Source organism: Pipistrellus kuhlii, unplaced genomic scaffold (genome assembly GCF_014108245.1).
Source record: "Pipistrellus kuhlii isolate mPipKuh1 unplaced genomic scaffold, mPipKuh1.p scaffold_m20_p_5, whole genome shotgun sequence".
Lineage (NCBI taxonomy): Eukaryota > Metazoa > Chordata > Mammalia > Chiroptera > Vespertilionidae > Pipistrellus > Pipistrellus kuhlii.
Window position 1 is genome coordinate 30,126,729 of NW_023425551.1, and position 25,728 is coordinate 30,152,456.

At 34.4% G+C, this 25,728-nt stretch overlaps 1 protein-coding gene across 5 annotated transcripts in view; it reads left to right on the forward strand.

Moving 5' to 3' along the window:
• The window catches only part of CDK19 (cyclin dependent kinase 19), an 88,645-nt gene that overhangs the window by 31,211 nt on the left and 31,706 nt on the right, over positions 1 to 25,728 (forward strand). For 4 of the 5 annotated variants that reach the window (XM_036414580.2, XM_045573363.1, XM_036414582.2 and 1 more), the window contains 3 exons: positions 7,982 to 8,057; positions 20,695 to 20,805; positions 22,368 to 22,508. In XM_036414580.2, the coding sequence (XP_036270473.1) occupies positions 7,982 to 8,057; positions 20,695 to 20,805; positions 22,368 to 22,508 (328 nt within the window). Of the gene's footprint in view, positions 1 to 4,422; positions 4,471 to 7,980; positions 8,058 to 20,694; positions 20,806 to 22,367; positions 22,509 to 25,728 lie in introns of all 5 variants that reach the window. The other variant, XM_045573362.1, reaches the window with a different exon arrangement.

Below are 25,728 nucleotides of genomic sequence, written 5' to 3' on the forward strand. Positions count from 1 at the left end.
TTTATCCCTATGAAGTTTGGGGTGTGCTCCCCTTCCGGCAAGTGAACATGTTCTGATTCACCAACCTAGATGCTCTCTGAACTCCGTACTTTAGGGATTTTTGTGGCGTATTCAATATGTAGGCATGATTGATTAAATTGTGACCATTGGTAATTCAACCTCTACCAGGGGTCCTCAAACTTTTTAAAGTGGGGGCCAGATCACGGTCCCTCAGAGAGCTGGAGGGCCGGACTATATGAACTATTAACTCCTACTGTAACACCTCGGCTGCGCTCACTGCCCAAAAAACCTGGTGGGCCGGATCAGACTCCTCTGCGGGCCGCATGTGGCCCTCAGGCCGTAGTTTGAAGACGCCTGCCTAGTCCCTCTCGGGGTGGGAAGGGCTGAAAGTTGTAATCACCTGATATGTTTCCCTGACAACCAGCCACCTGTCCACTGGTTAGCTAGGGACTTTCCAAAACTCAGGTGTGGTTGAAAGGGGCTTTTTATGAATAACTTTTTTTCATTTATCCTTCTGGAGCTATTCTGGAACAAAAATGATATATTATGGTAAAAGGTACTCTATGCTCTAATCACTTAGGAAATTACAGGGCTTTTAGGAGCTGTGAGCCAGGAACCGTGGAGGAAGTTTGAAATATATATTTCTTATAATATCACATTCTGTGTTGTCACAATAGTTAAGATCAGCTTTGAAAAACATGCAAAACCTAAATTTTATCAAAAGAAGATTCCTCAGTAGTCTAGGTTTGGCAGAACGTTCAATAGTATGGTGAAAACTATATATTTAAGTATTAAGTATTGCTGTTGACATCTTGACTATTAATTTCTCTTTTGATATATAATGTTTCAGGTTTGCTTCCTACAGGGCACATACAAGAATCAATCAATGAATGCATAAATAAGTGGAACAACAAATCGATGTTTCTCTCTCTCCCTTCATCTCTTTCTAAAATCATTTAAAAAAGACTAATAAGTTTATTTCAATTCAACAATAGTTGAGTTTCTACTATTTGCAAGGCACTTTGTTAGCTCTAAATAATATACAGAAACTTTTATAGCTGTTTTTATTTTTTTGGTTAAAACTCACCAAGGATATTTTTCCTTTTTCATTGAATTTTAAGGAGAGTGGAAGGGAAAGGGAGATATAGAGAGAAACATCCATGTGAGAGAGACACATTGTTTGGTAGCCTCTTGCACACCCCCAGCTAAGGTCAGGGAACTTGCAACTGAGGTATGTGCCCTTGACTGGAATTGAACGCGGGACACAGTCCACAATGCTCCAACCACTGTGCAACACTGGCCAGGCTGTCATTTATTTGCTCATTTTAGGAAAATTTCATGATAAATTTTTAAAAAAAAATATTATGGTATTACATAATAAAGAGTTTCCAAGTAAGGAATCATTACTACCAGGCTGTGTGAATATTGAGTTTATGAAATTTTGTGTGTGTGATGTGGAGGTCTCTTAATCAGCTAAGCCAAATCATCATAAATCTATCCCTCTCCCTTTATCTCTGTAAAAAATCAATAAAATATATTTTAAAAAATAAAGAAAAAGGATATAACATGGATTTATGCCAACATTCTTCTTTTTTGTAATATATTTTTATTGATTTTTTACAGAGAGGAAGGGAGAGGGATACATAGTTAGAAACTTTGATGAGAGAGAAACATCGATCAGCTGCCTTCTGCACACCCCCTACTGGGGATGTGCCCACAACCAAGGCACATACCCCTGACTGGAATCAAACCTGGGACCCTTCAGTCCGCAAGCTGATGCTCTATCCACTGAGCCAAACCAGTCAGAGCACCAACATTGTTCTTGAAGAAAAAAAAATTGTTGGCAAGACTCAGGTTTCATATTGTTTGAAGAATGTCTTACTGGTAACACGTGGTTATAAAAACTGGTCATATCGTACCATCTTGGATATTTTTATTCTGATGATTTAATTATTGGAATTTTACTCTTACAGTTTTGAAAAGAAAACCTGAAGGATGAATTCATAGAATTGTTTGTGAGAGAGAAGTGCTCAGAAATTGTTCTTTTATCTCTTCTTTCCTCTCTCTGTCTCCTTTCCTCCTTGTCTCAAGTTTTTTCTTGGGCACCAAAATAATCATCTATGTGTTGCTTCCTCTAATCCAATATCTCATGTAGGCTCAAGGCCTTTCAATCTGAAACTACTGTGATAGCTCTCAAGAAACATCTTTAGGATATCTCCTCTTGGAGCTTCTCAGATATTTTCATTTTGGGTTGAAAATTTTTTCTGTGTAAAAGAACCATTTATGAGTTGAAGAATAGTCTGAGATCTGACCCAACTCTTGTTTTCAATGACACATCTTCCCCATCAGCCAAGCACAGAACCCCCGACTTAACCTGATCCAATCATCTTAGTCATTATTTATTCATTTGTTCCTGCCAACTCCTCCTTAAAAATTACTGTCACAAGTGTTCCTTCTTTTCTCTAGTCTTACTGTTACCATTTTGTTATGGAGAATGTTGGACTTGGAATTAGAAGATTTTTGTCTCAATTCTGCTTCTAGCTGCTGGCCTAGCTTCTTCACCTTTTGGAGCTAACTTTCTATTACACTAGTCCAGGTTCTCACCATCTTACATTTACAGTAACCTCCTAATTAATTAGATTTTCACACTTCTAATTTCAGTTCTTCTTACTAAGATTAATCTTCATACCTAACTTTCGTTGCCTTTAGAATAGACTCATTATCTGGTCTCCATTTTTTTTTAAATTCACATAATTTCTCTGGTTAATGGTGTTATCATTTACACAATTAGATAAAGTAGAAACTTTGTCTTCGGAATCTTTTTTTGATCTACAAAATCAAATTGGTTATCAAATCTGTCAGTTCTGATTCAAATGCCTTTTGAAATCCATATTTGTTCTCCTCTGTCACTATTCTAATCTTTTTCATCTTTTCTAATATGAACATTTGATGCAACCTACCAAATATTTGGTCTACCATCACAGTTATCCTTCTGACTAAAGATCTGTTAATGTACCTTCTCTGTTCTAAAAACCTCTGGCTCCACATTGTTTACATATGAAGTATAAGCTTTTTTGCTAGCTCACATGGTCCATTCCCTTTACTTTTCTATTCTCATCTCTTGCCTCTTGTCAACATGCCCCCAGCTGCCAGCCATACTAAATACCAGTGGTTTTCTGAAGATGCCTTTTATTTTTCTCATGCTACACTTCTGCCTAGAATTCTGTATCTCCTGATCCCTTCCCTCTGGAAACTGTTCTCTTAAAGGCATTACTCAAGTAGTTAATTTCCTTTCTTAAAGCTCTGGAAGAAATATTAGTTTCATTCTTTCTGTTCCTGTTATGCATACCTTTTGAGTGCAGAAGGAGTCATATCAGTTATTTGTCTATTATTTCCCACTCACCCAGAATCTCTTTCAGCTGGATTTTGAACTCTGCTATCCAGAGTAGTCTAATTTTTGTTCACCCTTAGAATTTGGCATAGTGTTGCCGAAACTGGTTTGGCTCAGTGGATAGAGCATCGGTCTGCAGACTGAAAGGTCCGGGGTTCAATTCCGGTCAAGGGCATGTACCTTGGTTGTGGGCACATCCCCAGTAGGGGGTGTGCAAGAGGCAGCTGGTCGATGTTTCTCTCTCATCGATGTTTCTAGCTCTCTATCCCTCTCCCTTCCTCTCTGTAAAAAATCATTATATTTTAAAAAAATGTTCTGGAATTCAATAGTGGTGACAATTACACAATTAAAAAAGAAAAAGAATTTGGCATAGTGTTGAGCATGCACTATTTACTCAGGGTTTGTTTGTTGGTTGATGTAAAATAAGTTTGTTAGGTACTTCTGTTTTCCTTAGAAACAAAAATGGATTTTAACCCTATTAGTTTGAAGACTAAAAATTTTCTCTCAGTCTTGCTTAAGCTTGAATTCCCTCTTTTTTTTTTTTTAAAGACACTTGTAGATTTTTGTCTTCAAAGGTTCTTGGGATTAAAGATGGCTCAGAACTGATCTGAATACCTTATGGTGCTATTGATAGGAACAAAAAACAAGCCCTGGATCTGTTTAGTTTTGATGATAACAAATGGAGTTTTGGCCGGACCTTAACCATACTTGTGCATACAGGCTGCTGCATGGTGCTTCATGGTTTTGCTGTACATTACTAACATATATGAGAAATGTCATTAAATTTAAAAGTGACTGGAGGCTGGTCACCAAGTTTATACGTTATTGAAAGGTATAAGACTATCTTTTTCATTAAACCAGTTCCTAAGATTTCATTTAAGACATGTTCCTACTGAACTTGTTTCTTTAGCTTGAGCAATTCTTCCCTGAATTACATTGAAATATTACTACTGAGTCTGGTAGAAATTTTAAGGCAATGATTTCTACAGTTTGCACAACTATGTGCTTTTTGTTTTTTCTTCTATCTATAGAATTGCTTGCATCAAGAGTTTTTCAGAACATAGTGTCTCAGAGGGAAAAAGTAGTAGGATCACAGTGTCTGCCAAATTTTTTATTTTTTTATTTTGTTGTTACATAATGTTCCTGTTAAATACTTTCTTTGTGACTGTTGAGAGTGAAACCTTCTTGGTTTTGCTATATATTACTAACATTTAGGAGAAATGTCATTAAATTCATTAAATTAAAAATATTACTATATTAGATATATCTATGTTTATAGTACAGATTTATATAGTTTTAGTTCTGCACTTTTTAGTAAACTGCTTTGATTGTTTGAAACATGCGGTGCTCTAACTTAGCATGGCATCTAACATGCTCTAAAATTTAGAAAGCGGTTTACCCGAAGGCTTTGAAATTGCTTTGTCTGTCTTTACTATGGTAAACAATAAACTGCTTTTATTTAGAAATAAAATAGCTGTGAGGAAGAACTGAGCTGCCTGTGAAAGCCATACCATCATAACATTATAGGTGAAGTTCACCTCTTTTCAGCTTTGTTATGTAAAAGAACAAATTATACCTATGGCGTTTAATAATTATCTGTGCCTGAGACATACAAGCTGTGGGGATGACTTGTCATTTCCATTTGAAGGAATTCCTGGAGAGAGTCACTCACATGGATTGAGAGCAGTAAAGTTTGCCTACCCCGTGTGCTAGCCATTAAAATATTTGTGGGCCTTGTAGCATGTGACCAAAGATTGGCATTGACATAGTACCATGGTAAAAGTGGGTCCCCTGTGCCCTCTGGGATTCTGCCACTTGTTCATATGGTGAACCTCAGAGGGGCCATATCATCACTTACTACCTGACAGTTAACATACAAGCGAAATGGTAATGATATATGTGTTTGGATTCTCAATCTGAAAGTTGCAAATAATTCTTAAGTTTGCAGACCTTGGAGTATTTTATTAATTTAACAGATGGAAGTAATATTTAAATTTATTAAGTGAAATAATTACTGGGTTTGTTCCTAGTTCCTATCCACGTAATTCAGAATAAGAAGCTTATACTTCAGTCTGTTCTGCTCAAGCTTTCACATGCCTTTGACAGCCTCAATGTAAAATTCTAAAGTCATTAATGTGATGTGTTAATTTTGTACTTTTTGATTCACTGCAAAAATTTTATAGTTTCCATAGCAACGATAACCCATCCAGATTGTGTAATATTCTTTACAGTATTAAAAATAAAACTGTGCAATTACATGAGCTTCTGGAAGACTTTATTTAGGGAAACTAAGTATTGAAATACTTGTTTTAAAAAATTATGCTTTCAAATTAAAAATTTTTCAGAAAGCTTATATAATTTTATTTTAATAATTTGTTATACTTAAATGTTCTGTAATAGATGCCTACTAGTTAATTTAATTACTAATTATGAACTTTACATTGTAAGCACTGTGTTAAATTCTCAGGCACAAGTGCTCTCACATACCCACACATACACAAGGTGTCCCCCCAAAATGCATGTACACTGTGACAGCTGATAGCTTAATTTTAAAAAGAAATGTATTTTAATAAGCACTGCGTTTATAATTAATTATTCAAAATGTGTATACATTTTTTTGGATACCCTAATTGTAGGTGTGGGGTGGGACATTTGGCTTTAATGACATTCAGTTACCTGCTGCTTGTATTTCTTAGTGACTTATGAGTAGTTTGGAAGTCTAGTTTTATGTTTGGAGGAAACAGGACAGAGAAAAAGGAAAAATGATCACTTAAGCTTTCCATGTTTTTTACTTTGCTCTTGAAAACATACCTAAGATAGCACTTTGAAAATACTAAAGATTGTTTTAGTAGGTAACTGTTTTCTGATGTCAAATTATTTTGGCTCTTTTCTTTGTTCCTTCAATTCTTACTTAAAAGACATTTACTAATGTTAGTACTAAAGCTAATAACGTAACTTTCTCCATCTTAACACAACTACTTTTCATTAGTTATATTACCTCAACATATGACTAGAGATATGAGTATTTTTATATGGTATAATTTGTGTAATTCTCAGTAGAAAATGGTAAACATTTTTCATGTTTCTAATGTCCTTCATAATTATTATTTTATTAATTGATAGCAGTCCATCCTGTAGAAATATCTGGTGTGTTTTCTTTTTATTAAAATGCTGCTTATAAAAAAAGAAAACAAAAATAAAGAGGAAAGTAAAAAAAAAAATACTGCTATTTATCTTGAATGCCATGTACTGGAAAAGTAATGGATATAAATTTTCACACCGATTGTGGGGGAAAGTAACCATTACTCAATTATTTGCCCAAAACAGATGTTTGTGAAAATCTTCAAAAGGCATTTAAGTTGCTTTAAATGCATATTATAACTTCTTAATCTGATTTATCTGCTTGTAAACGCAGAATGGGGAAAATGCGAAATAGGTAAGTAGGACAGGGTGTGGCACCACTTATGTACTATCATTTGGCAAAACATGGTGATACTTTGCTGAGGCTCTAATATAATCAAAAGAAAATTTAGAGGGTATGGGTTATACTCTTATCAGAACAACCCTCAATATGAACCACATTTGTGGCATGCAGCTGGGGCCTTGGTGTGGCTGATTCTGGTGTCAGTACCTGAGGATACTGTGTGGTTCTAGCCACTGATCTGATATACTATTACTATTTTTGTGAACTTTATCACCATTTTTGAATTGCAGTCTTCACTTGGTTAAGCATCCTGGTAACTACTGTGGTTCCTCACAATCCCTGATCCTACCTCCATTATTTGGAATATTGACTGTTCCTACTAGTTTTTCTAAGAGTTCTTAAGATGGTGGTAGAGTTTTTAAGTCTTTCCAAGGCTTTATGTTGAGTTAATGGAGCTTTTGAATGCTCCCTATACTATGTGAGAACTAGGGTTCCCAGCGGGTCAATATTCTTCTATAGTTTCTCCCTCCTAATAAGCAATTCTGAGACTATGAAATTACTTTAAACAAATATAGGAGTTTACATCTGGCATTTATGTTTGTAGCTTTCATAGACTTCAGATAATTAAGATAGGAGTAGAATTATCTTGTAGTGTACTTGAGTTGATATTTATGCTTATTTACTTTAAAAAATATTTTTATTAATTTCGGAGAGGAAGAGAGAAGAGAGAGAAATAGAATCAATCATCAGTGATGAGAGAGAATTTAATCGGCTGCCTCCTGCATGCACCCTACTGGGGACTGAGCCCCCAACCAAGAACGTGCCCTGATGGGGAATAGAACCACGATTTCCTGACTAATAGGTTGACACTCAACCACTAAGCCATACCAGTGGGGCTGTGCTTGTTTACTTTTTGAAACCAGTGCCTTGTTCAGTATTCTATTCTGTTTTAATTTTGAATTTTATGTTTTGGCTCTTTCTGGTATTTTCCTTGTGACATTAATTTATTTTGGTATTTTGTATTTCTGTAGTTAAAGTATCAGAAACAACAAGCAGTGCATGCATGTGAGAGTGTTTACATATCACTGAGAGACTAGTACATTTTCATTGTTTTTGTAATTATAATTTTAAATCTGAAAATGTAATTTTTTTGTGTTCATATGCAGAAAAGATGAAAAGGAATATGCATTGAAGCAAATTGAAGGCACAGGAATATCCATGTCGGCTTGTAGAGAGATTGCAGTAAGTGGATATAAATATGTTATTTATTCTGTTATTGATATTGGATGATTGATATTCGATTGATTGATATTTGATTGGATGATTGATATTAATATAAAATAAGTTTCATTAACGTAAACAATACATGGTTATTTCAAAGATGTTAATGATATATTAGATGAGAAAAGCTGCATAAGCTTGTTGATTACTTGAAAACCATCTTTTGAACATTGATTGTCTTAATGATATTTAGGATTTATAATTTTAGAATTACTGAGCTAAATGTTGACTTAATTTAAATTGTGATGTAACGTAATTAATTTAAAAGGTTTTAAAAATGTATTTTTCTACTACTTTGAAATTTCCTTTTTAAAAGTGTCTTCTTCTCCCTCCCCCCTCTCCCCCCCCTCCAGAAAGTCAAAATTGTTTGGGTATTTTTACAAATGTAGGGTGTCATGGAGCATTAGTATATCTAGTTAGGTTATGTACAGGGACATTTACCATGCCATCTGTATTCATGTAGAGTTTAGTTTAAATGGAAAAATATTTTTACAGTTGATCTTAGCCAAAAGGCTCAGAAACTATGGAAACATGTTTTTGAAATACAATAAAAAAATGAAAATGGAAGCAGGACAAAAACTGTGCCCTTTGATCTTATTGTAAAGATTAAGTGTACAGGGATACAAAATCCTGCTTTTTCTTGTAAGGCAATATTTTTGCTAATAGAAGCTGGAAGCCAACAAAGCTGAAGAAGCCTCTACTAGTATGTCTGCCAGCCAGAAAATATACTGGACAGTGTGAATTGTTTTGACAAGAAGGTGGTTTAATTTGAAAAGGCTGGAACTGCCCTGGCCAGTGTTGTTTGGTGGTTAGAGGGTTGACCTGCTCACTGAAGTTTCGCCAGTTTGATTCCAGTCAAGGGTGTTTATCTGAATTGTAGGTTCAATCTCTGCCTTTTTGGGGCACTTGTAGGAGGCAGTCAATCCATGTGTCTCTTTTACGTCAGTGTTTCTCTCTCTCTTTCTCTTTCCCTCTCTCCCTTCTACTGTCTCTAAAAATTAATGGAAAAAACAACCTTGGGTAAGGACTAACAATAATAACAAAAGAAAGAAGAAAAGGCTGGAAACTTCCCTCTATTTGAATTTGCTCCAACACAAAAGCCTAATCTTACAAAATCTTATAAGTAAAAGTAACAATTCGATTGGAGAGGTCCAGATGAAGCTCTATGAAATTTGGGTGTTTTGTTACTGTGAACAGAACAGTGAAATCCTCTTTCAGATGACATTATTCTTCCAGAATTATTCCCACTTTTTCCTTGCAGTCTCAAATCATGGTTTTAAAGGAATTGGAGGTTATGATGCCATTTTCTTTCTGCAAGTAACTGAATGAATTCTAATGTTTCTTAATGAAGCTAGTTTCTCCATTTTGTCCTTTAAGAGCATGCTGATACCATCAGAGATTCTTGTTTTGTGAACCCATTTTGGAAATTGGAAAGATTGTTGAGACATAAAACAGTGAAAAGTGGATTGCCATTAAATCTGATGGTACCTGGTAACATATCTGGTTTTGTTACTTTGATGAAAAAAGCTCAATAGGTCACTGGGAATCATTGCTTTTATATTAGCATCACAGACTGTGCCAAAGATCATAAAAGAAGTCTTGTCCAATGTCTTAAAAGTCACTCTTTATTTCTTGAATCATTACCTTGTCAAGAGCTTTTCTTGAGAAATGGGAGTAGAATATTGCAGGAAAGTTCATTGATTCTCCAAAGAACAAGTCTTAACGCACTGGGGAATTCTAATTCCATTGCTGCTACGTAACTTGGTATGAATCAGGGTTTTCAGACCACTTGTCTATGGGATTGTTAAAGCTACTGGCATATTGAAAAAAAAAAAAAAACCATTCTATTTACTGTTCTAGTTCTTTATTCTTGAGAAACAGTAGCACCCTTCGAATAGTGGTTGATTTTTGTGAAATTGATTTTTTTAAAAATTTAATATCCTTTCTAATCTAATTATCCTTTTTAAGTTGGGAAAGTTTAATCTATTTACATTAATGTATCTATTCATATATTTAGAATTTTGTTATCTTATTTTTAAATTATCTGTGTCTGATGCTTTGATTCTTCCCCTACACCCCTTCTTTTCTGATTTATGAAGTATTGATTGAATTTTTCCTTACTTCCTTTTTTCATAAACTTCTGGTTTGGAAATAACATATTATTTCTAGGATAGTAATTACTCTTGCATTTTTACATACATATTTAACTTAAATTCTCAAGTTTTTAATATTTTTTATATTTTATTGATTTTTTACAGAGAGGAAGAGAGAGGGATAGAGAGTTAGAAACATCGATGAGAGAGAATCATTGATCAGCTGCCTCTTGCACACCCCCTACTGGGGATGTGCCCATAACCAAGGTAGATGCCCTTGAACCAGAATCGAACCCGGGATCTTTCAGTCCGCAGGCTGATGCTCTATCCACTGAGCCAAACCGGTCTCGGCTAAATTCTCAAGTTTTTCCAGCTCCCTCCATGCAAGGACCTTAGAAGTTTTGAATTCAGCTATTTTCTTTTATTTCCATTATTTTACTTCTACTTTGTTTTCACTTAACTTCTTCCCCAAGTCCCTAGCCCCAAACTTTGTATATTTTTAGTTTCTTAACAGTCAGCACTTATTTAGATCTACCTGATTCCTTTTTTGTACACACTCCTTATTGGGGTATATTTTTAGTGTTTCTTCAATCAAGGGCTTGTTAAATGACAAATTTTTAAAAGTTTTTTGGCCAAAAGTGTCTACTTTGTTCCACTTTTTTTTTTTAATAAAATATATTTTATTGATTTTTTACAGAGAGTAAAGGAGAGGGATAGAGAGGTAGAAACACCGATGAGAGGGAAATATTGATCAGCTGCCTCCTGCACACCCCCTACTGGGGATGTGCCTGCAACCAAGGTACATGCTCTTGACCGGAATCGAACCTGGGACCTTTCAGTCTGCAGGCCAATGTTCTATCCACTGAGCCAAACCGGTTTTGGTGGTCCCCACTTTTGAAATACAATTTAGCTGGATATACAATTTGAAGTTTATTTTTTCAGCACTTTGAAGATTTCAGCATGGTCTTCTGGCCTTGGTTATTGATGATGTGATGTTTATGGTCAGTGATGTCTTGCCTTTCAAGGAAATTGGTGTTCTCCCTGTTTGATTTTAAGGTCTTCTCTTTGCCTGTGGTATGTTCTGCAAGCTCAGAAGAGAAGTTCAGTGTTATATACGTAACTCCTTTCAGTGGTCCCAATGGATTTAAAACATAATTAGCATTGTTGCACTTCTTTCCATAGAGACAATATATGCTTTCTTAATAAATGTAATATGCTTTTGTTCATGAAGAATGTTATTTAGTACTGCCAACTATTTTAGGATTCTAAAATAAAAATATTTACAGTCCAAGAATACTTTAAAATTATTCTTGTAAAAGAAAGATGTTCCATTGTTTTTGGTTATTCATCATAAGAAAGTGCAGTGAAAAGCAAATTGCATGACATTTCAAGGTTTAGAAATTTGGTGATCATTTAAATTAAGTTTTGCCAAGATATAAGAACATATGAAATGAATGATAGAACCATTGTAAAGGCATTAAACAGTCGTTGGACTTTTAATTAATTACGTGCTTAAAACCCACATAGTGTCTCATATAAAGGAGTGTTCAGAACATATGGTATGATTCCATTTATATGAAATGTACAATATTGGCAAATCCATAGAGACAGAAAGCAGATTAATGGTTGTCAAGGTCTGGGATGAGGGAGCATTGGGGAGTAACTGCTTAATTGGTATGGGGTTTCTTTTTAGCATGTTTTGGAATTAGTGATGATGATTGCACAACATTTTGAAGATAAGGGAAGTTAATGAATTGTATACTTTAAAATGGTCAAGTTTATGTTATATGAATTTTAGCTCAGTAAAAGAAGAATAATTAATATGATTATAACACTTAGTAAAATATTGCCAAAATAAAATTTTTTAAATCAAAGGAAACATTCAACACTGGTATTTTGTGCTTAGAAAATTTTTCAAATTATATTTGTTGAAATGAATATGAAGTCAAACATTCTTTCAGGTCTTTTGTTTTGGGCCCCATTCAAAGGAATTTTGAGTGTTACAAAGAACCTTAGAATAAAACACTACAGCTCTTTCTTCCTGTCACACTGGAAAGATGGCATCCCTCAGGGAAGGCACTGGCTGGACCACCAAGTCTTTTAGCTCCACCCCCTGCACAGCAGGGAAAGGCAGAGGTGGGTCTGGAGATTGAGCCATGAACCAACTGCAGCTAGCTGCCTTGGTGGTATCAAAGGTCATCAAACATTATCAAGAAGGACAAGGAGTGCTTTGGGAAAGCCCCGATAGGCCCTAATCTCAGGCCAGGCCTAGGGACTCTACCCGAGGAGTCTTGGATTGTGAGAGGGTGCAGGCCTGGCTGAGGGACTTCCCCAACCCCCGAATACACGGATTTTCATGCACCAGGCTTCTAATAAAATTACAGTTATAATCACATTTACATCCGGGGAGACAGCACAGTATACACTTAGTTATGTTTTAACTTATATCCTTCATAATCTGGGCAAAAACAGTACATTCTATTTGAAAATGGTTCTGTTTTGTGATTGCTTATTTCTAAGGATTTAAATCCGGTAGTTCTAAGGGAGATGTGAATTGTTGTTGGCAAAGCTATAGACTTCTAGTTAGGTATTGCTTTGGTGGATATTCTTGATTTTGTATTTCTAAAATTTTTTTTAACAACCTCTTGTATTTCACTTTGCTTAGAATCATGTATTTCAAGAAAGGATTGGTTGTGGGCAGAGAAAGGTGGAATGGGGCTGCCAGGAAAAGGTTTCACAAAGGACAGAGGATGCTTGAGCTGAATCTTGAAAGTGAGTGTCTGAGTGTTTGCACTGGGCATCTAGATATAGTTTGGTGCGACTTGAGGTAGTATGTAAGCAAGAGGCCAGCCAATAAGAAAGCTACAGAATCAGGTCAAGGAGCTTCAGTGTTACGTTCAGAAATATTTTTAGGATAACAGAAACTGCTAACACAGTACCACTATTTTTGTCTGATCAGATCTTTTAAAAAGTGATCACATTTAATAGATACCATAGATTTCTAGAATTGAGGGATCCTGAAGCATGGAATTTTATGTGATCAGCCCAGCCTGCATCCTCTCCCAGTTCAGGACCCTTCAGGACATGTGTGCCTGCCAACTTAGCCAGCTTTCGGACATTCCCTGAGGGGTCCTAAGTGATGCCTCGGAGACAGGAGAGGCTCCTGCCACCACTGCTGCACTCGCCAGCCATGAGCCCGGCTTCTGGCTAAGCAGCACTCCCCCTGTGGGAGCGCACTGACCACCAGGGGAAGCTCCCCTATTGAGCATCTACCCCTTGGTGGTCAGTGCGTGTCATAGTGACCGGTTGTTTTGCTGTTTGGTTGATTTTCGTATTAGCCTTTATTATATAGGATCGTCTCTTGGGAGAAGGAGGCTTCTCTTTCTCTGAGCACACATCTGAGACTTTATGTGATCCTTTTTTTTCTTAAATGTCTCTTTTCCCCAATGTTTTATTTCCCAAAAGAGCTCTCTACTAAGTGTCTTTCTCATTCATGAAAAACACTTCCTGAGCAATCTTCTATCTGTCCTGATTACTCCTCATTTTTTTTGCCTTTAGTTGAGTTCTCTCATATCCAAGCCCACCATTGATATGCACCCACGAACATTTCAAATTCATCATTTCTGATACTAAAATCAACATTGATCCTCATCTCAAAGCTATAATGCTTTTCCTTGTACCACTATCTGTTGAGTTGCTTGTACCATCCTGGATCATTAGGCGTTAGTATATCAGTTACTGAGTCCTATTGAATCTCCCCTACCCTCTTTTTATTCACCTCCTCCTTTCTGTTCTTAATGCCATTACCCATATCAGGTACTATCTTCCCTCCCCCTCTTTCTTTTAGACTTATTGGACTCAGAGTTAGCTTGGGCCTATGGTCCCAATCTTTTGGACATATGTTAATTACCTGAATCTATTTTGTCATGGAACCCATGCTCTGAACAACGTTTGACTTCTGGATTATTTGAGAACTTAAAAATATAACTAAAAGGAGTTAGTGATATTGAGCACACTTTTAATATGGAATGACCATTCAGTTTACCAAATAGTTAATATAAGCATATATCTATATATGAAACATTAGTATATATGTAAAAAAAAATAAAGAATACAAGAAAATTTGTTAAATTTCAAATGAGTGGCATATGTAATTACTATGGGGATTTGGAAGAATGAGAGCTCATTAATGAATGGAAACGAACAAAGGAAGTAAAGAGCAAGCAAGGGTAGTAGAGGATGAGGGGTAGCTAATAGGGAAGGAGAGATAATGTAAGGTAATAAGTAAAGATACATGAAATTGAATTTAGTGAAAGTTAAAAAAAACTATTGAGCTTTCTACCGATGGTTTGACTCAGTAATATAGATGCTCTGGTTGTAATGTTGGTGAAAACAAAGTCTTGATTTCATTCTGCTGTAGTCAATTTAACTTAATTTGGTGACTGAACTATGTTCTTAACTCTGGCTAGTTATTTTGTAGTTATCTTCTTGATCAAACTGGTGATTGGGCAATAGGTTGTATTTGTAACCTGAACAAACACATCTTTGACACCAAAAAAACACAAACAAATAACAAGCCAAAAAAACAACTAAAAGTATGTACCCTCATGATTTTTTGTTGTACATGTATTTGAACTATGTGGTTTTCTCAGTATTCTGAAATGCTCAGCCTCATTAAAAAAAAATCTTTTATTTTGGTGATCTCTTTATGGATAAACAATCTTAACTAAACTTCTTTAATTTCAATATTGTCAATTTTAGAGATGATTAATGTGTATAACTTATACTATTCCAAATACATATATTCATTTTTTAGAATTCATTCAAATCTTACTATATGTTGTGTAAGTATCTTAGTACATCTTTTTAAGTTTTCTCTGAGTTTTCAGAAATTATATTTTTTTCTTCATGACCTTTTCAAGTTGGTCATACTAAGAATCGACATGTAAAAACTCATTTTAATATAAAATGATTCTTATTTTTGAAGTGGAATTTATAAGGTCTTAAGATTTTTTCTGAATATTCTGTTCAAATGCTTTTAACATAATATTCTAGAGCAGTGGAATTCATATACACACACATCTTTAGACCATCTCTCTTTCTTTGTCTCTGTCTCTCTCTCTCTCTCTCTCTCTCTCTCTCTCTCACACACACACACACACATACACACACACACACACCCATCCATGCTGGAGAATCTGCAGGGAGAGGTAAGGGCTTTGCTCTCTGAAAGAACTTGTATAATATATGTTGGATGCTCCACTTTTCAGAATGACTGGAATTATGGTCTCACACATCAGCCCTGAAACGACAAGAAACTGTACTAACATTTACAATTCAAACCTAAGGATTTTGATTAATTATTAATTGCTAAATTACCAGTGCCAATAACTGAACGTGTTTCACATCACTATGCTGATACAAAAGATAAACACAGTGAAGTCAGGGCTTAAATAAATTAATCATTTATAGTTCCTGAAAACCTCATAGGAATTTTAACCACAGTAATAAGAAAAGCTACTTAATGATCTGACCAAAATACAATCCAGGAAATGTCTACTGTATTGTTTCCATTAAGCAGAAAATTCCAAATCTGATAAGAAACCTTTATATGCATTATAAGAAAACAGAAGGGAGTGACTTTTCACGAAAGAATTGTTAAAGCATTTAACGCTTTAAAACAGATGGCCTTACAGGGAGACTGGACTTCAGATAGCATTGTGAATCTGAATTCAAGTCACTAAACAGTGCAGAAAATGGGTGAGGGAATAGTAGTAGGAAGTGAGAGTCATACTCAAGAAAAATGTCATTTGTCCCATCAGGATGCCTAGGGCTGGTCCTGATTCATGCTCTTACTCTATTCCTATGTGTGTCTTGTTTTTAATTGAAAAAAAGAGTTGGTCTTATTTAACCAAATCTCCTTTCCTCCTGCTCTCTGAGTGGGATCTACTCACCCCTGGCACCAGGGCTACTTGTTTGCCTGTTTTTACAATACTACAGAAAATGTCAATTATGTATTTTATAAATACAAGTTATAATGGTTTGTAGTAGGTGTAAAACCAAATAGCTTACTACTTTAATAATGGGCAGAATTCTGTGTAGTGGAGACCTTGGGAACTTATTCATGATGATTATCTAGGGTGTATCCTTAAGGTGAAGGCCACAACATATGTTAGTTATGACATTCCCTTTGTCAGAGAAACATTCATTCGTCCTTAACTTGTATCTTATACACCTGCCTCATTTTTGGTTAAAATGTTAGGGTTACTAAGCAGTTTTATCTTGAGTTTCAGCCTACTTCCCCCCTAAAAAATTACTTGTAGGAAAGATGGATTTAGCCTTTGAGGTGGATGGTTTTGAATGTTTTTTTTTGGTTTGGTGCCCCGATCAGGAATTGAACCTGTGATCTTTTTTTTTTTTTTTTTTAAATATATTTTATTGATTTTTTACAGAGAGGAAGGGAGAGATATAGAGAGCTAGAAACGTCGATGAGAGAGAAACATCGACCAGCTGCCTCTTGCACACCCCCAACCGGGGATGTGCCCGCAACCAATGTACATACATGCCCTTGACCGGAATCGAACCTGGGACCTTTCAGTCCGCAGACCGACGCTCTACCACTGAGCCAAACCAGCTTTGGCGAACCTGTGACCTTTTGGTGTGTTGGATGACACTGAACCAACTGAGCCTCGCTGGCCAGGGTGATTTTGAATGTTCTGTTTAAGAGTTTTAACTTTGAAGTCATTTAAGATTTTGGATTGAGAGAGCTAACATTATCAGACTTTTTATTTTAGCAAGATAATCTGATGTCAATATAGGATGTTTTAGAAGAGATAGGAAATAGATCTCATTAATTCTGCAGCATTTGTTAAATACCCTACCAGATGTCTGGCTTGTACAAAACAGTGGAAATGTAGAGATGGTAGACACAATGCCTGCACTCTAGGACCTTACAGTCTATTAGGGAAGATAAATATTTAGTTAAACTTCGTCATAAATTTATTCAGTTATTGGCAATGTTAAGGGAAATACAGTATGGATGGAAATACAGAGGAGACATCCATTTCTGACTAGGAGTTTCCGGGAAGGTTTCTTAGAAATAGTAATAAATCAGTCCCACTTCATTTTTTTTTTTTAATTACACTTTACATTCAGTATTATTTGTATTAGTTTTAGGCATACAGCTTAGTGTTTAGACAGTCATATCCACCTGACACCATAGTTTTTACAATATTAACTATATTCATAATGCTGTACTTTACATCTTCATGACTGTTTTGTAACTACTAATTTGTATTCCTTGATTCCTTCACCTTTTCTCTCAGTCCCCCTACCTCTCTCCCCTCTGGCAACTGTCTGCCTGTTCTCTGTGTCTATGAGTGTTTCTGTCTTGTTTGTTCATTAATTTTGTTCTTTAGATTCCACATATAATGAAAACATATGTCATACAACTATTAAGTCAGGACTCAAACTCAGGTCTCTGAGTTCTAAAACCTGTACTTTTTTGCATACCTGCTACCTCATTGTCACTTCTATTAGGTGACAATGGGGAACATAGACCTGCTTGAAAATTATGACTCCGTACCTAAACAGTATCACTAAAGTAAAATAAAGCAAAAAATTTAAAGCCACTTTGAACTATGACTGGGTTACTGTTTTATAGACCCCTTTTCAGGGTATGAGTGCCATCTGCTGGAAGGTTATGATGTATTATTATATAAAGACTAGCTTCCAAAAGGTCTGTCACAAGTGTGGGGGGGGGAAAAGTGTCAGGTTTCAAAATGCTAATTCTTAAGTTTCAGTTTAGGAATATTGGGGAATTTTTGAGTTAAGTAAATCTACCATGAAATACACTGCTTCATTTATTTTCATTTGTGGTGGTAGTAGGTGGCATAGATTTTTTTTTTTAAATGATATGCTCAGTGCTTTACTTGTAACATCTAATAAAAATAGAAAATTTGATTTACGTTGAAATAAGTGAGTTATTGAAGTATAAGAGGACTCTCCATTCAGATATCTTGGAAAAGGAATCTGGAACTTATGGGGACATCAGAGAACAGAAAATGGGAATGAAAGGGGAGGAAGTGTGCAGATAAATATACAAATGGATTCTGTAAATGTTAATCTATCACAAGGCTCCCAAAATTCAGTCAGGATCCTAACTAGTGCTTTAGAGAAAAAAAGTTTAGGATTGTAACTTTAGATTGTTTTAATTTAGGACAGTGAAAATTAGAGACTTTTTATAGTCAGTTAAATACTCTGAATGGGGAATCAGATAAAATTTTGGCATGTTCACTGTATATTCTTTTTTAGGTTCCTCTGGGATCACGTTAGTACTCAGTGAATATCTGGCACAGGAAATGTCATTTAGTGTGGGATTGTTCAAGGAAAATGATGCTATACTTACCTCCTGTTTAAATGTGATTAAAACATATTTATAGTTGTATGATGTCATGTTGAACAAATATTTGTTTGGCAAGAGATTAAAGTCCTTTGATGAAATAAAGAATTAAGGAAAGTACCTTTCATCTCCTTTCTTTGTGTAACTGCCTGAGAAGCTGTGATAGTGCAGTGATACCTTATCTCAGCAGGTAAATTTCTGGAAAGGGCTATCTTTTGGGTGTGTGTGTAAATTGTAAGGGTATTTGTAGAAAACTTGTAAAACAAACGGAAAGATCACACATAATCCCACCACTCAGATAACTATCGATATATTAATGTCTTATTAAATTTCCTGTTTTAAAACATTTATATTTTGTTGTCTTTTTATATTACATCACAGTATTATAGCATAAGTCTTTCCTAATGGATCTAAAAACTTACTCAGCATATATATTTGAGGCTACAATATGTGGATATACCATGATTTACTTATCCGTTTTCTTATTATTGAACATTTATATTGTTTACTGTTTTTTTCCTTTAGTAAATAGTGGTAAAGGAATTTACTTTTTAAATTTTTTTGTTTTAGTAAATAGGGGTAAGGACTATAATTTTGTGTGGTAGTTGTTTAGAACCTAGCATTTTATGAGTACACCAGTCTTGAAAGTAACCAGTGATTGGATTAATATCCGTTTTAGTTCCTCAGGCGTGTTCTCTTGGTCCACTTTTCCTGTATATCATTTTCTGTAGGATTTTATAGCATTTATTGGATTCATAGCCCTTTCAGGAAATGCCCTCATAATACCCAGGTTTCAGTTTCTATCCAGGTTAAATATCTCACCCTGAGCTAGAGAGAGCTATGTTTCTGATCTTGATATTTATGAGAGACAGTAGAACAGTGGTTACCAGGGTCTGGAAAAAGGGAGATGTTTAAGATACAGAGTTTCAGTTTCATATAATGAAAAGTTCTGGAGAAAGGATATAAAGGCTAGTGATTGTTTCACGAAGTGTCAGTGTACTTAAATGCTATGTTCTAGGCTTTGAAGACCCAAACTTCAGCCATAGTGGAAAAAGCATGGACTTTGAAACCAGGCAGATCTATTTAAAAGCAAATCTCTTCTCTTTCTGGGTGTTTGGTTTTGGTCAAGATATTTTTATTACAACGAACATCAGGTTCTGTGTGCATCATAAGGTTATAAAAGATTAAATGAGAGAAAACATGTATAGTCATCTTGCACATAGAAAGTATTTGATAGAAGTTTTATTTTCTCTTTTTTTGTATCTTCCATAGAGTTTCACATTTAAAAGGCATTCAATATATTATTCAAATTGAGTATGTTTCTCTGTACCTGTTAAATCTGAACCCTGGTTAAGGATAGCCTGAGGCAGGCATATTTATCAGGCTCTTACCTTGAGCAGCTAATATTGTTGTTAAATATTTAATGAAGCATCTGCCTCTTATTATGTGCCAATGCTAATTTTTCACTTGCTGGTTTGGTCTGTCTTTCCTTGTCATTATCGGAGTCCAGCTTAAAGCTCTATTTTGTGAAGTCTTCTTCCTTTGCTTATTTAAAGGACCATTTCACACCAATTTTTATCAGTGGGTATAAAAGTCATTCCCTTATATTCACTACTTTTCTAAAAACTGAAGCCACACACTTTACACATGGATGAGTGAAGGGCTTGTTAAATTATCTTTCCTTCTTTTGTCAAATATTTATTGAGTACATACTGTCTAGGGTGGATATAAACAGTGTTAATACACAATTCCTGCCTCTCAAGAAGCTTTTCTTCTAGTAAAAAAAATTGCACGTACCAAAATATATTTAATTATTTAGTGATATGATAATACTCTTGTTTACTATTTCACATTTTACCATTTTAAAATGACCTCATTTTAAACACACACACACACACACACACACACACACACACGAAATGGATGGATTGGGAAAGATATGCACCAAGATGTTGACAGCTTATCTCTAAGTAATGGTATTTTTTTCTTTTATTTTGCTTATCTTGATTATCTAAATGTGCAAAAATTGCATTTTGAAGTTATAGGAAATTCATCATTCTCCTCTCCTTGATAACAGAATAGTGACTCTTCCTCTTGCCTGCAGCTTTTACGAGAATTGAAGCATCCCAATGTGATCGCATTGCAGAAGGTGTTCCTTTCTCACAGTGACAGGAAGGTGTGGCTGCTGTTTGACTATGCAGAACATGATTTGTGGGTAAGTCTAAAATCACTTTCTTTTTAGAACTTTTTTATAGGAACAGAGAAATAAATGGATGCACTACATATTGCTAATTCACACAAAGGACAACTTGTTTTGTTGATCATAGTTCAAAACAAATATAATAAATATTATGTTAATGGAGATTTAAAAGAATTTGAGCAATACACATTATCATCTTATTTTACTGTATTTGTAATAACCAGAAATTTCACTTTCCACAATGCTGAGTGGGAGATTATACTTTTATACAAGTAATTAATGGTAGTTTACTAATATGTCTAGTGAATTTTACTCTTTTGTGGTAACACAGTTCAAATTTAAAGAAGTATGTACTTATAGTTTGTTTCCCTTTCTAAGATAAGGTTAATTTCTTTCAGTATCTTCTCATTTAAAACTGACTCCTCCAGATAGAAGTATTTATGTAGTTTTACAAATATTAGGGGTGTTTTATCATCATATAATGGGAGACAAAAATTCTAATTCCAATTCCAAACTTTTTCAGGACATTTAAACATATTATCTGAGGCGTTTCTAAAAGTAAAAAAAAAAAAAAAAAAGCAAACTTGGCAGTAAGTTTAAATTTTGGATAATAAAATTTTGACTTAATATAAGTGTGGTTTGTCATATATGTCAATTAAAAATCTCTTTAGGAATAACTTCAGTAGACTTACAGGTCTTGGAGTAACTTTCAGAATTAATGCTATTACTGCAGATACTGACAAGAACCTCCATTCTTTTCATGGATATTCAGTACTCATTTTGGCATGTTATGGACAAGGGTGGGGTGGAGATGGAGGTGGGAGGCAAGTAGAATTTTATTCCTGTTACTCAATTGATAATAATAAAAGCGTAATATGCTAATTAAACCGGATGGCCGAACCACCTCCCATCCTTCCAGACAACCTTTTGGACAAAGCTGAGGCTGCAAGGGCCGAGCCCCTTGCATGAATTTTGTGCATCGGGGCTCTAGTACTTTTATAACACACAATATGACATGTGGACATAAAATTAGATTATGGTGATCCAATTTATTTAAAAAGTAAATTCCCATTTTTCTCTCCGCCTTCCTTTCCAATAACTATTAGAAATATCTTCTAATTTCATTGTGTGCCAAAAGAAGGTGGAACTTTACAACAATTCAAATATACATGTAGTCAGTGTGATACTCAAATGCACTATGTGCTAACTTTTTATAGAATAGTAAAGATTTATAGTTCTTTTCTTTTTTAATCTTTCATTTTGTCAGTAGAGTTTATAACTAGTACTATTTTTAAGTAGGCTCTTAAACATCAATCCTTTTGACCATTTGATCCTATTTAATGAAAATTTTAATGATTTCTGTAAATCTAATCCTTATACCCCATTAAAACTGTCACATTCACCCCCAATATCAATTCCATTTTATTGGTTGGCCTTGTTATTCAAATTATTGTTCTTTGTGTCATTATTGGCCTTTAATAAGTATTTTTTAAAATATAGAGAATTTACTATAGTCTTATTTATGTATTATTGACATGACAAAGACTCTTGTTAATAATATTTTTTTTAATTTTTAGCATATTATTAAGTTTCACCGTGCATCAAAAGCAAATAAAAAGCCCATGCAGTTGCCAAGATCTATGGTTAAATCATTACTTTATCAGATTCTTGATGGTATCCATTACCTCCATGCAAATTGGGTGCTTCACAGAGATCTGGTAAGTATGTTTATTTAAAATTTATATGTTTCCCATCTTTCTTTTAAAAGATATTTTTTTTCTTGCTACAATTATGATAAACATAGAAAATTTTGAAAATAAGCAAAAAGGAAGAAAAGAAAAACCATTCATAAACCTATGATAAAAATTTACCATTATTAACATTTGGTGTATGCTCTTTCATTATATGAATGCACAGCTATAAAATATCTGTGATTTTCAGCAAGTGATTGGTATAATGTTAATGGGATAGTCATGTGAAAAAAGTACCTTTTGATCCATTTTGTTTTTTTATTATTGCTTATCATTAGTAAAAACATTAATAATTAAAAACTAAATTTATTTGTATCATAATAATTTAGATAGATTTCTAGAAGATATTCTTGACTATAAACTTCTTGAGAGAGTAAGGTCTAAGATTAATTTGGTATATCACTGTTCCAGTACACAATGGGTACTGAGGAAACATTTCCTTAGTGAATGAAGACCAGTAAGAATATTATTATGGCATGTTTGGATCAAGTAACATATATTTTGCATTTCAGTACAGTCTCCGATAAATATTTATCATTTCTTTATATGTGCCAAACCTGGACGGGGACAGTACAACTATGACTGCATCAAAGACCTCCATAGGCATTTAGTTTGAGAGAAGAAATATGACATGCATACCGGTATAAACAGTTACACTGTAAGATAGATGAGAGAGAATGTGGTCATGGCTATGCATTCCTAAATGCTTTCAAGGTTAGAAAAGGTGGTGAGTTGGGGGATAAGGGAAAGCTTCAGAGAGGTACCTTGTGACCTGGACTTTGAAGGGTGAGTAGAATTTAAATAGAAATTTGAGAGGTGAAGGTAACCTATGGGAATATTGACTGTGAAATTTCTGAGATGGGAAAGCACTTAAATTATCCCAAAAGGTTGTGTAGTTCTGTCTGGTTCAAAAATGGATAAGCTGAATTAGGGTAGTGGGAGGTAACACTAGAAAGATATGGGTTGGAGTCTTATTAAATAAGGCCCTAAATATCAGGCTAGGGAGTTTGTTTATTTGTGTTTAAGTGCTAAATGCTTGTGAGCAAGAGAATGAATTTTCCCTGGATGTATTATTGTTACCTCATCCATAGCATGAACACAATTTTGAAAATATGTTCTGAACATGGTTCTGACCTAATTTGACACTTGCTTATATTTACCCACACATTTATCAAATGTTTCTACTCCTTGTGTAAGTAACTCTAATAAGATTTGAAACTTTAAACCAATAGTAATCTAGACTGTGACACACTACTCAATTCTTTCCATTGATTGTGAATTCTGTTACTTGAACCATATTGTCATGGTTTTGTCAAAGTATTTCCAGGATAGAAGATTTAAGTTGTATGTTTACTTTGTAGATATATAGTAGATAAAGAAATATAAAGTATAGATATGGTCTTAAAAGGAGCATGTTGGAGACATTTGAAAAATTATTTTTTGTGTGTGAGCTTAAGAGTAGATTTGCAATTTTAGTTAAGTAATTTTTTTAATGCTTCATTTCCTATTACTGTAAGAAATCTGGCTTTACCTTATTTGTTAGTTACACTGTTTCAGAGTATGTTCCATCTCTAAATTAAAGGGTTAGAGTGAATATAAATTTTTAATATAATTCCTAAAACTTAAAAGGTAAATAAAAACAAGTGTTTTAAACTTGACACACATTACAAAATCTGAAGCATTACATCATCAACGAGGTTGGTGTTTTTCATTGTGATTGATTTCCTGTCTGGAACAGTATTTTAATTATGTCATTTGATCCTAGAGTTTAATGCAGAAATAGACTATTTAAAGTCACCAAAAAGATTACTCATATTGAGGAATTGCTTTAAAAGGAAAGGAGAAAAGAAGCTAAATATATTCATCTTGGCTGAGAGACAGTTATAAGTCTATAAACATTTGGAACTTGTAAACACAAAGGGGGAAAAGATGTATTGTAATTTTATAGCAGGATGTAGCTAAGAGTAAGAAGATAAAATATAGTGTGACTCATTTTTATGAGACTACTACTCTGCTAGGTTGGAAGAATGTCAAGATATAGTATATCTTTTTCAAAATTATGGGTTTCTTGAGAGCAAGGATAATATCTCACTAATTTTTGTGTTCCTAGCATTGGCATATTGTTTCTGCTCATAAGTTACTTGAATTGCATTTTAGCAAAACATCTGGTAATTGCACATTTTTCTTTAGCAAGGGTAGAGAAATGCTGGCTAAAGGATAATATTGTTGTTGAGTGGATTTATGGCTCCTTAGTTACAGAATACTGCTACTGAATCAATGACATAAACTGAACTATAAGTTAAACTCTTTTTTATTTTCTTATCTTAGTACCTGGCACATGATAAATGCTAGGTGTTTATTGAATGAAAAATTTGAATGAATGTTCAAAGATGGCCCTCTGTTTCTATACAGTTGTGAAAAAAAGTGCTGTACTGTTAATTATGATACTTTGATTAAAATAAGTGCTTGGTAGCTGGAGAATTATCTAGGAATTTATGTGCAGCACAGATTCCTTCATACCTTGTCTGACAATGAGATACAAGTTTTTAATTGTATTTGTGCTAAACAGGCCTGAGAATGTAATTTTGTTATACTTAAAAGAAATCCTTAAAATCTTACTGTACCATCATGCACATTGCAAGCATTTTAATAATATTTCATAGTTTTAGCCTTGTGCAGTTCTCATGATATAGGAGCTTTGCGATCCTAGACTTAAAAATTTTTATTTTTAAGATAGCTAATCTTGATGAGTAAGCCTCAGTTTACTCATTTGTAATATGAGGTTAATGATATGTACTTTATATGGCTGTTGACTTCCTATTCTTAGCCCAGAGTTCCTGAATTTCTCCTAATTTCCCTCTGTAGAAGCTCCTGTACTTTCTGGATTCCATCAGCAATCCTAAGATGCCCTTTCTTTAAACTGCTTTCTTCCCCAGAATTCTTGTAGCCTGATACTCTTCCTACCTTCTTCTACTTTACAAAGTAGAGCCCTAATAGAAATATGTGAAAGATGGTCCTCTATTTTTAAAAAAGAGTAATCCACATTTCATCCTATTTATATCTAAATATTGCTAATATTTTTACCAAGTCTTCATATTTAAAAACATGAAAGTTTTAAAAAAAACTTGCTAAAATGAGATCTAACTTAGTGATTCATTTAACTTAGTTTTCATCCTAACTGTTCCAT